The sequence below is a fragment of the Mercurialis annua genome, linkage group LG8 (genome assembly GCF_937616625.2).
Source record: "Mercurialis annua linkage group LG8, ddMerAnnu1.2, whole genome shotgun sequence".
NCBI lineage: Eukaryota > Viridiplantae > Streptophyta > Magnoliopsida > Malpighiales > Euphorbiaceae > Mercurialis > Mercurialis annua.
In genome coordinates, this window is record NC_065577.1 from 2,096,445 (window position 1) to 2,109,621 (window position 13,177).

The window sequence follows — 13,177 nt, forward strand, 5'->3', positions numbered from 1 at the left end:
TGTTTTTTTAATCTTTATGTCAAAGTTTTTCGTCCCTTTAAACGGTACAGAGGAAGTATGTATTGGCAAAACAAATTCTAACGTTTTACCTTTTTACGTGATTTAAGACTAACGTTTAAAACGTTTCGAAACAAATGTTAACCTTTCTAATTTTTGTATTTTATAGCCTCATCTCACATTCCTACCATATTGTCATCTTTTTAGGCTACAAAGTGCAAAAATTTGAAACGTTAGAACTTTATTTGCAAAATTTTAAAACGTTAGGATTTAATATGCCAATTGTATGGTTGCCACATGCAAAAAATGGCCAAAAAGTAATTTGGACTACAAAATATAAAAATAGGAAAGATTAGGATTTAGTTCATATACATTATAGAAAAAAAGAAAAACGTTAAAATTTATCTTGCCAATACCCCTTTATGTAATTTTATGTGTTTTGCACGTGACTCATTGTGTGTTACTCCTTCTAGTTTATACTAATATAAAAATTAAGAAAATAATTATTGCGTTTTAAATTATAATATTTTTGGTAAATTATCTTTATTTTAAAATTTGTTAGTATATATAATTATATTTTAATTTATATTATTATATTATTTTCATAAACTAATAGAGAATACACTTGAAAAATAGCAATAAGTATTGTTCATTATTTTTCTAAAAATATTACCTAACAACTTCAAGCAATAGAACAACATTTTTAAAGTGAATTAAAAGCTAACCACCTATCTACCATTGCAAAACACTCCTTTGGCCTTATTTCTGTAGCTGAATGACCCCCTCCCTGTAAAAGAAAATAAATAAATATTAGGGCAATATTTAAATGGAATATAAATTAGGCAAAATTTATCTATATTATATAATAATATTAAATTTCATGGTATTAGGACATTTTAGTTGGAATATAATTTAGGCAAAATTTATTTATCTATACCATATTATGATGTTAAATTTTATGAACATGTTATGATGTTAAATTTTATCAAGATATACCTATATTTGTTTTTAGTTTTTAGCAAATCTGTCTCTAACTCGTCCAATACTGACATAACACAATATTATAAGTCCGAATTTATAAAACTTATCGTACTTTATATATATAACATTGCACCATGTCATATACAAACAAAGTTTGGACATATTTGATAATAATAAAAAGAAGAGATCAAACTGGTAACATTTTAGAATTATAGTAAATTTAGCAATTGGATTATACTTGTGAATTGATAAATAAAATATATAAATTAATTGTGAACAGAAATAATCCGATGAATAAGAATTTAAAAAAGCGATTTTGTGTTTGCAAATTATTGGAAAAGAGGAAACGTACGTATGAAATGTACGCATTTTTAAAAGAAAGTAAATTACTATTAAGATTTAATTTAAAAAAAATCACAAAATTTAGCGTCTTTGAAATTTTCAGTAGAAATTTTTAATTTTGGCAATTTTAAATACGAATTATCAGTTTTGTAATATGAAATAATCTTAAATTTCTCGCGACCGTCAACCTAAACAAACTGTTAGACAATCTAACAACAATAAATTCATAATTAAACTTACCTTTATAGTGGCATATGTCAAATTGTATTTCTTCTTTGAATATGTGATTACATTGCTGCATAATTTAGTGCAATTGTAAATCTTAAAACTAATAAAAGAACTTCTATTTAGGTTCATAATTAATATTTAGAAACTATATAGACATACTAACCCTGCAATTTGATCACCAACGAACCATGGTTTCCAATCTCTTGTCATTTTCAATTTTAGAGACTTTATCCATTGATGTGTGCCCAAATGTGGAATAGCCAAGTCATTATCACCACTATAGGAGTAGAACAATAATTTAAAGGTTGCTTAAACTAGTTAATTGCATGAAGACATTAATACGAGGTAAAATAAATTAATATTACCCAAAATATAATAAAATTGAAAAACATACCTCAATAAAAAAATTGTGTCAGTTTGGTACTTTTTTTTAAGTGTCAATTGTCCCAAAAAAGTAAATAAAAAAGATGAAGCATCAAATTGATGAAAATAAGATATCTTTTAGTCCTTTAAATTCTTTTTACAGAAAATAGTCTATAACAAGATATAATTCATAAAAAAACTTAATAAATATCAATTATTTATCAACAATTTTATATTAGATTATCCAATTTTTTAAAAAATTATGTTATAGTCAAAAAAGTTGCAGAATTCTTCTTAAAAGATGGATCAAAGTGACATAAAAATAACTTCGGATAGCGGATATACCTGAAAATCAAAGCACGGTAATCCCTCTTAGTAAAGTTTCTGTGATATTCAAGAGTAGATGGAAAAACATCATATTGATACTTAACTAGGCTAGCATTGCATCTTATCCACTCCTGTATTGTACCCTAAACCATTAAAAAATCAAAAATATTAGCAAAATTGGTACAATTGGTTAATTTTAGCAACACTAATACACAGACTATCATTTTTTCGCTATTCCAAACACGGATCAATTTTTGTTAAAAAATATTGATTTACACATTATAATTTATATTATTTTGGCGTCTTTATTAGCAAATTTTGAATTATTTGGAATTTCAAATTGTGGCAATTTACAAGTAGTTGTTCACCATTGCGAAAATTTAAAATTTGTGTTCAAATTACAAAATGTACTAAAAATCGTAATCTTTAAATCAATTAAGCCGAAATAAATCATGAATTTTAATGTCATTTATTATCTTAAACCCAATTTTTTTTAATTTGACAACTAAAAGTACAAACTATTAATTTTTCTATAAATTAAAGCACCGAGAAGTATTTCAAATAATAAAATTAACTAGATACTGAGATAGTGACATCTTTTGACGTTCACATCCTTATATTTATTGAATATTTGTTTGATGGTTTGATATAAAAAAATATTTAGTTAGTATTTAAAATTATACAAATTGAAAACTCGAGTTAAAGTTACAATTCACAATACCATTTACGATGGTACACCTTAAATTTAGTCTTAATCATCTAAAATTACTTCACATTTTATTTTTGGTTATAGTTCACTCTTTTAAATTTGTCAATTTTAGTCTTTTTTTTATTTTTTGTTCAAATTGGAGTAATTTTTTTTAAAATATGATCACATAGCTACAATTTTTACTTATCCTACAATTGAAACTAATCAGTAAAAATTGTTGATTATGAAAACATAGACCATAAAAAAAACTAAGCTTAATTTATGTCTACAAATCATTAAATTTTGTGTTATTTACGGTCTTCAAAATTATAGACGGTTAAAGAAAACTAAACTTAATTTTATGTCTATATACTATTATTCTAGTAATATAGTAATTAGGAGAGTTTATCTAATATATTGGTTGTGTCATGTTATATTTACAATAAACTAATGAATATTTATTTTAGATAATTTTTTAATTTTTAATTTTTTATATAGTTAACGCACAATTTATTTATTATACGAATGATATGACGCAATTAAAGCGTAGAATAACTTTTCAGTAATCGGCCGTATGCATACCTTTCGAACATGAAGAGCATTCTGGACACTCTGATCATTAGCCCAAAAATGAACATACACTAGCATAAAATCCTACAAAACCAATAATTGTCCTTAGAACAATAAATAAAATTGAAGACTGTTCATTTTATTTTTATCACATGTTATAAAAATATATAATTATTATTATAGATTTTATAATTTTTTTCTCATATTTTTATTTAATATAGAATTCATTTTCAATTTATTTAATTAGAAATTTTAAATAAAAATAGTATAGGAAGATTGAGTTTAAAAATTGTTATTTTTTAGAAGTGGACAAGAATTTTGAAATAAAAAATTTCTAAAAATAAAAAACTCTATTAGGACGGGGTGAGTATGATATAGAAGAGGTGGACAAACAGTTATATTTTGGTTAAAGTCAACCAATCTAATTTAAATTAAGTTACATTAATTTTTTAATTTTACCAATCGAATTAGCTAAATTTTTTAAATTAAAATCTAAAAAATATAAAGATAAAATTACGTTGAGATTCCTGAGATATACTATAATTAACAATTTAATACTTCTTGTTTCAAAAATCTACTTAATAGTCCCTCGATTTAATTCCATTAACTGAGAGACTCTTCCGTTAATTTGAGGGAGTAAATCGTTTAATGGAACTAAAACTGAGGTACCAAATCGTTTAAAAGTGAGGTATCAAATCGTTTAATAAAATTAAAAGTGAGAGACCAAACCGTTCACGAAATTAAAGGTGGGGTACCAAATTGTTGGAAAATAAATATCGAAATTAACGGAGTGGTTTAATAGTTAACGGAGTTGAAAATTGAGGTACCATTAAATAGATTTTTACACGTTTTTTCATTTTAATCATGCAGTTTAAATTTTCCCATTTTCATGCATGAACTACTATTTTTTCTCAAATTCATGCATGGTGCTTAGGTGTTACGATTCTATTGGTGTAATTCGCTGAGGTGGGGGTCATATTACACCAATGAATGAGTGCCACCTTAACACCGTGCCTGAATTTGAGAAAAAGTGGTAGTTCGTGCATGAAAATAAGAAAATTTAAACTGCGTGATTAAAATGAGAAAACGTGTAAAGTTCGTGATTTTTTTGACATTAACCCTTTTTGAAACAAGAGGTATTAAACTGTTAATTATGATATACATTAGAGACCTTAAAGTAATTTGCTCAAATATAAAATTGAACAACTTGAATTAATCAGTTAATTTGGTCAATTCGGCTAAATCGATAAAAATATAAAGAATAAATATTCTAACAAATTTATACAAAATGTAATATATAAATAATTGAAAACCTTTGATCAAATTAATCAAAATAGATCGGTTAATTTCAATTTAATTAAAATTCTGCTCATCCTTATATAGATGCAAGTAATTATAGAAACGAATAGAAAGATGACTTACTCTACACCATTCAACTGAATTTTGAGATGCTGTGTAGACATCAATTTTTCGCATGATTTCAAGTAGATTATTTTCTCCCAGCAAAGCACTTAGATCCCATGCACACTTCGGTTCCATTACGTTGTACATGTACATTTTTTCGAACGTCTGCATTTATCATTATAATTATACTCTTTTTAAAATTTTAAAAGTTAATGTCAAAAAAAGTAACGAATTTTACACGTTTTCTCATTTTAATCACGAAATTTAAATTTTCTCATTTTCATACATGAACTACCACTTTTCCCAAATTCATACACGGTGCTGAGATGGCACTCATTCATTGGTGTAAAATGACCTCCACCTCAACGAATTACACCAATGGAGCCGTGACACCTCATCACGGTGCATGAATTTGAGAAAAATTGGTAGTTCGTGCATGAAAATGAGAAAATTTAAAGTGCATGATTAAAATGAGAAAACGTGTAAAGTTCATGAATTTTATGACATTATCCCAAATTTTAACGTTTATTAATTAATTTCCGTCAACTTATTAAAAATATAAGGATTGTTCATCAGCTGTTAGTGAACAAAAGATAGTCTTACCTTATTGATAGCTTGAAGATTGTTAATGCATATTGTGTTTCTTCGATCTGGATTCATATACTTGCCCTTGCAATGTTCCTTGGTTTCCTTTGAATAACAAAAGTGTTGTATGATTTAAAGTTAGTGCACTCATATGGGAAAAAGACAAGTCTGATAAAAATTTGTTTATTATATTTTTGCTAATAATTAAAAAAATTAAATTTTATTTTTAGTATGGATAAAAAAATTAAATTAATCAATTATAACTTTATATGAAGAATTTTATATTAATTGTAATAAATTCGTCCAATTGAATCTATTAAGTTTAATTTTACCCACGTGACAATTGTCAAATAATATAACCACACCCACTTAATTGTATTAATAAAAATGAAGACAAAAATAAAAATTATAATCATTTAATGATTGTCACATAACTAAAATAAAAAAAAATTACTCAGATAAGTGGATATACATAACTAAAGTAATTTAAATCAACTAGTTTAATTAATAGTATTAAAATATCTAATTAAAATTGATAAAAATTATAAATATGTAAAATTTTATAATGTTAGAGTAATCGATACCTTATAGAGCTTTTTTGGAATGATAGCTTTTTGATGAGCATAAGTAATTCTTGAATTCAATTCAAAATCCAAATGAGTGACTGGATTGCCTAATATAAATCCCTGATTTTTAATTTGAAAAAGTAAAATTTATCAAGTACAAAACCAAGTAACACTTAACTTTTTGTAATTAAAAAAGATAATATTTACTTGAAGGTTTATTTGAGACTCATTCCGTTTAGTATTCCCTGAGATATAAAATAAGAAACACTTTCATCAAATAAAACGAAAAAAAATAACATAACATTGTATATGAAATTATAAAAAATGAAAATATCATACATAAAATTATAAAAATTTAAAAGTTTGTATCTAATATTATAAATTTTTTTAAGATTGCAAATTTTGCTAAAAGTTGTGTATTTTGTGATAATAGTTTTTTTCTGTTCTTACCACTAGAAATCTCATGAAGAACAATAGGAGCAACTATGCCAGCGTAAGAGTCACCGCCAACATATAATGGATTTGATATAAATTTGGGGTGTGTCATAAGCCACTGCAATATGGAACATCATTACATTTTAATATTTTTTTAGTGATAGAGTTATTCTAAATTAGTTCTTAGCAAAAATTAAAAAAATTAGTGCATATTTATCAAATTTCAAGTTAAATTATGTCTGAGGAGAATCGGGAGTTCAAATTCACGACCTCATGAATGAAGGACTTAGCAATTAGATCAAGCCTTCACATGCACATTTTAATAACTTTAAAAATTGAAGTTTTCAATTGAGATTGGACCGCCAAATTAAATCCAAATTCGTTGTTAATGTGTATTTATAATAATTTCAAGTTATATTACAAGTTTGAATCTCAAACACTGACCGCTGTACTACTAATCCAATAATAACATAAATATTTTATTTCATAAATATTACCGCAATTTTAAAAACCGACAACAACCAGTTTCATTTTTTTTAAAAAGAAAAACTTAATTGATACATGATTTGTGTTAAAATATAAAAATAAAATAAGATTTTAAATGTATGTATACATTTTCTTGATTCATTTTTAAAAATATTGAAAACACAACAAATTAAGTAATTAATAAATTGGACTAAAATCATAATTCATTTTTTTTGGGATTAAAATTATCAAAATTACAACGTTTTTTTATTTGCAAGGAGGCCATTTTTTGGATCATTAAACTAAAATAAAATTGTATTAATATGTCGGCACGTATTTTACTAACCTTTCTCAGAAAATCATAGAGTTGTGCTGCTGATGATCGATCACCAGTTTTATACCCTTCAGAAGTTGTTGCATATGAAAATCCAGTACCCACAGGCGAATCCAAATATATTACATTTGCAAACTGAAATATTTTTATTTAAGTTATCTATTTTGTATGGATAAAAAAATCTATTTTATTATCTATAATAATATTAATTTATATATCTGTTTTGGCAAAATGGTGGTCAAATATTTTGTGACGAAATTTTTCATTATAAATTTATGACAGATTTTACAATATATATGTGACACTTATTTTTTTAGACGGTCAAAATCCTTCAATATTGTGACAAAAGTTTCTGTCACGAAGGATTTGCTTTTGTACTCTTTGCTTATTCCTCAATTTAATATTAGGGAGACATTACTTAATCGCAAAAAAAATATGATGTTTATGCGATTTTGCAGGACCTAATTGAATGATATTGCAAACTCCCTGAAATGATTTGCTAAGCTGAAATTTTAAGGGCCGAGCATTCCTCGCACAAGTAGAATTAAGCTGACATGGTAAACCTAAATTATTTAGCTGCCAATTATCTCTGATTGTTCTTCTATCTATTTTCGTGTTATTTTTCATATTGTTTCATTACTTCTATTTCTCTTTCTGCACACTTATTTATTTTATGATTCCGTAATTATTTTCTTCCATTACTTACAATTATAAAAATTTATCGAGATCTCATTAAAAAGAATAAATGCTAGGTCTACACAAAGTCTACAATTTGAATTTGATAGTCTATTTTCTTCAAAATCAAACTAAAAATTATTTTAAAAGTAAAGCGTATGGGCCTAATCACCTTGGTCCATGAATATGGATTTAGCATCAATGTCGGCTTGTTGTCACTGATGTTTCCGTAGTTAAAATTTAGGGGACCTGCAAAATATTTAACAAATGTAAGCTTGTATTAGATTGAAGAATATCAAGTCCAGTAAAAGTTTAATTACAAAATATTATACACTTAGTAAATGTTGTTAATAAGATGCATTTTATTTTAAAAACACAACGGCATAATAAGTCAATAAAATATTTCTCTCTGAAAATACAACTTCTTAGCAGGAAAGACTTTCGTCACATTAGACAGTATAGTTGACAAAACAAGGTATTTGGCGACAAAAATATGAAATGAAAGGGCAAAAATCCAATGGGTTTAATTTTTTTGACAGGCAATATCCGAATGGCTTGCATGCAATGATGCCATTCGGATATGATTGGGTCACTTTTAATGTGAGAAAATATCCATTTATGGCTTCTTTTCATGTGAACTACTCCCTCCGTCCCATTTTATTTGTCCACTATTTTATATTTGTATGTCCCAAAATGATTGTCACATTTGTATTATATACACATATGTTCCTCTTTTACCCTTGATATAAATGGATATAATTTATAGAATATTGTGTACTATAAATACCTATGTTTGACTATCTTACATTTTTAATGCAAAAATTAATGACTACTTCTTTTTTAATATAGTAATTCTAAATTAATTCAAGAATCAAAAAAGGTACAAAGGGAAAAATTGTTAGCAATTAAAATTTTCTTAATATGTATGAAATTAAAAAGTGGACAAATAAAATGGGACGGAGGGAGTAAATCACTTTAATTTGGTAGAAAAATCTGATGAATTCTAAACTTTCGGTATGTATAGATTTCAAACTTTCAAAATTTTAATTCATCAAAAAAAAAAAACTTTCAAATTTTTTAATTTAAAATATCCAATAAAAATTATAGATAAATCTCTAGTGAGTTAAAAAGTCTATTCACTAAAAACTTACACTGAAAAAACACATAATTTGGTAGATTTATTTTTATCAATTATGACCAAATCTATATTTTTTATAAATTATAATTTGTATTTTTTAATTCGTATTTTTGTATTTTTTAATTTTTTTTTAAATTTTTTTAATTTGTATTTTTTTATTAATTATAACCAAATCTTTTTATTTTTATAATTACATCCAATTTGAAAGGTTTTTTTTTCTTTGCAATTATAACTAACCAAATCAATTTTAATTTTTAAATGCAAACCTTTCAAATTTTTATCAATTACGACGAAACGTTCATATTTACACTTTAGAAGTTAATGTTTTTTAAAATTTGGTCGTAATTGATAAAAGATGTAAAAGTTTTAATTTAAAAAAAGAAACTTAAGATTTTATTTACAATTGAAATTTTTTTTCAAATTGGACATAATTATAAAAATTAAAAGATTCGATCGTATTTGATAAAAAAAATACAAAAAAATAAATTTAAAAAATAATTAGACCTAATTTGTTTTACATGAAATTTGCTCATTATAGTTTGCAATTGAAGGCCGGGAGAAAAATGGGTTAATTCCTTAAAAAACCCCCACCTTGCACTTTTTTTTCGTTTATACTCTGACCTTGTAAAAACACCATTTGTACCCAATTTTGAGTTTTTATGTTTCATCTCTACCCAAAAGCATTAAATTGTACTCTTTTCATTTGAAAAAGAGTTTAAAACAATCCTTCATTTTTAACTTATATACTAATTAGATATGAATTTTATTAATAGTACAAAAATATCATTTTTTTTTAAAAAAATTAAAAATAATAATAATTTTTTTAAATTTTTTTCAAAAATATTTTCGAATTTTTTTTCAATTTTTTTTAAAAAAATATCCGAAAAAAATTAAATTTTTTTTTTTATTTTTGTATTGTTTTATAAAATTAAAAAATTAATTAATTATTTGGATGTATTTGATAATTTTTTAAGTTTAAGGATTTATTTGTGTTTTTTAAAATAGAAAAAAGTATGTTTTGAACTCTTTTCCAAATGAAAAGAGTACAATTTAATACTTTTGGGTAGGGATGAAACATAAAAACCCAAAATTGGGTACAAATGGTGTTTTTACAAGATCAGGGTATAAACGAAGAAAAAGCGCAAGGTGGGGTTTTTTAAGGAATTAAGCCGAGAAAAATTACCATTTTGATAGAGAAAAGCAGAAAGACCAGAGCAACCAGGTCCTCCAATAATCCATAATATAAGAGGATCATTTTCTGGACTCCTTTCTGATTCCATAAACGTATAAAACATTTGCACCTCTTCATTTTCTCCAACACCTACATATCTTAATTAAAACATACCAAATACATATTCAGCGACAAATTCAAAGAAAAAAATTAAACTAATATACCCATCATTAATCTAAAAAATAAAATTAACATTTGACTAATAAAACAAACCCGAATAACATAATAAAAGACAGGAAATAAACGACATATTAATCGACTAAATTTTATTCTTTAGAAAAAGACGAAAAGATATATATATATATATATATACATACGGCTAGCATTTTTAAAAGGCGGCCCGGATACTAATTAACCTATTTAGCAAAATTTAAACAAGCACATACCCAGTTTCAAGACTGAAAGGAAGATCTCCATCAAATCCAGGTAGAGTTTTAACAATTGATTGGGATAAACAAATGTTTGGAATACTCAGCAAAAGAAGCACATAAACAAACATCTTATCAATTTTACTATTAGGAAATTTCAATCTATTTAGTATTTTTATTGTGATGGAGAAATACAAGATACAACAATTAAAAGTGTTGGTGGCTTCTTTTATATTGCACACTAGGGTGTGCATATGTCTTTAGTGATTTATATGGTAAAACATTTTTGGATTATATGTATGGTAATAATAACTTGAGAAAGTTTACTAATTTAATAGGATATTTAATAATTATGCACATTATTCATGACTGTTATGATTTAAATTTTTACAATGAAATAAGAGGTTTATAGGAAATTAGACTGAACATATATGGAGTTCTACAGACTCCATATTTAGAATTTATTGTACGAGCGGCGCATTTTTGCAAAAAATGTTATACAATAATAAAAATTAAATGCATTATCACGCATAGCATGGAAATCCAACATTAAACGTAATTTTAAGAGAAAATTACACCAAATCACCCAAAATCTCAAATCTTTATGTTAATGACCCAACTTTTTATTTTTTGCAGAAATCACTCATTTTTTAAAATTCTTTTTCATGTCGTACCTCAATTCAGTTTTATTACTTTTATAGCCTCACTTACAGATAGAGTTTAAAGCAAGCAGTTAGAGTGGCTGGTTTGTGGTAATCCATGGCTGGGAAAATAAAACAGCGGAATCTCCATTAGACAGTTCATTGATTTCAAAGTATTGTTGTGGTTATTTTTTTTAATTGTTGACCAATTGATCGTGCTAATATTGAAGAAGATGCCAAAATTATTGAAATTGAAGAAAGTAAGCAGGTGGAGAAGGAGAAGGAGATTGGTGGCCGGAGGAGTGGAGAATTACCGGAGAAGATGGAATATTACGAGAATAGAGTGAATTTAATGGTAATTTTTGTAGAAGAATGAAATTGCAGTTAATTTCTTTGTTTTTTATGTTTACTTGAAGAGATTCCTTGATTATCTGTAATTGAATTAATTATCTACACCAATAGAATTTCAAAAACCTGATTTATAATCTGTATTTGTTCTTTTTAGATTCACAAATTCATGAACTATAACGACCGATGGTGGTTTTAACTTTTATTTTGTGATAATTTGTGGATCTGGAAATGCAATTTCGAAGAAGGCAATATGCAAAGGATCTTATTCAGAAATAGTGGAGTTTGATTACTGAGATTTTTGTCCTCTTTCAATTTTTTCTTGTCTCTTCCTATCCTAATATTTGTCTGGGTGCATGATATATTTTGAGAAACTTCAAAATTCAATGTTGGTTTATGTGGCTTGATCAGTTTTTCAAATTTTTTCATATGATGTTGTGTTATAAACTCCACTAGAGAGGTGGAGGCTAATTAATGTTCATATAAAATAAATGTGGATTTAATATAAATTAAATATTAATTAAAATAATATAAATTAAAATAATTTGTTAATAAATTGATGACAAATGTTGAAATTAATTTATTAAAAATAAATTTGTGGAGTGACAAAATAACTAATAATAACTAAAAATCAGCCTGATATGAACTTGATGTGAACCTATATCAACGGAACTACCTTTTTTAATAAAATTTGTTTTACTACTCTTTACAATCTTAACTTACATTTTATATTGAGAGAATTTTGAGATTTAGTGATATACAAATTGAATATCTCTTTTAAGTGAAATGTATTTGACAGTCCATAAAACCAAAAATCAACCGGATGTGAACCTATATCAAATGAACTACCTAATGCAATTTTTAATAAAAATTATCTTACTGCTTTTTACAATCTTAAATGACATTTTATATAGAGAGAATTTTGAAATTTAGTGTAATAAACAAATTGAATATATCTTTTAAGTGAAATATATTTGACAGTTTATAAAACTGAAAATCAACCTGATGTAAACCGGATGTGAACCTATATCAACTGAACTAACTTAATTTAATTTTTAACAAAAAATTTCTTGCTCCTCTTACAATCTTAAATGACATTTTATACAGAGAGGATTTTGCGATTTAGTGTAATATACAAATTGAATATCTTTTTTAAGTGAAATGTATTTGACAGTCCATAAAACCGAAAATCAACCTGATGTGAACCGAATGTGAACCTTATATATCAACTAAACTATCTTAATTTAATTTCTAATAAAATTTATCTTACTGCTCTTTATAATCTTAAATACATTTTATATATAGAGAATTTTAAGATTTAGTGTAATATTATAAATTGAATATTTCTTTTAACTGAAATATATTTGACAGTCTATAAAACCAAAAATCAACTTGATATGAACCGGATGTGAACCTATATCAACTTAATTATATTAATTTAATTTTTAAAAAATAATTTTAATTTCTTTTTTTAAAAATGGAGCAAATGAA

The 13,177-nt window shown here is 25.3% G+C and overlaps 1 protein-coding gene across 1 annotated transcript; it reads right to left on the reverse strand.

Moving 5' to 3' along the window:
• Window positions 1-684: 684 nt before the first annotated feature.
• On the reverse strand, window positions 685-10,828 carry LOC126660555 (serine carboxypeptidase-like 13). The gene is made up of 14 exons (XM_050354119.2): window positions 10,716-10,828; window positions 10,282-10,427; window positions 8,133-8,209; window positions 7,298-7,420; window positions 6,502-6,604; window positions 6,259-6,296; window positions 6,070-6,171; window positions 5,504-5,590; window positions 4,919-5,065; window positions 3,509-3,580; window positions 2,257-2,381; window positions 1,712-1,825; window positions 1,561-1,615; window positions 685-784 (listed from the first exon to the last, which is right to left on the reverse strand). The coding sequence occupies exons 1-14, from the start codon at window positions 10,826-10,828 to the stop codon at window positions 701-703; spliced, it is 1,386 nt and encodes a 461-aa protein (XP_050210076.1). The 3' UTR covers window positions 685-700.
• Window positions 10,829-13,177: the final 2,349 nt, after the last annotated feature.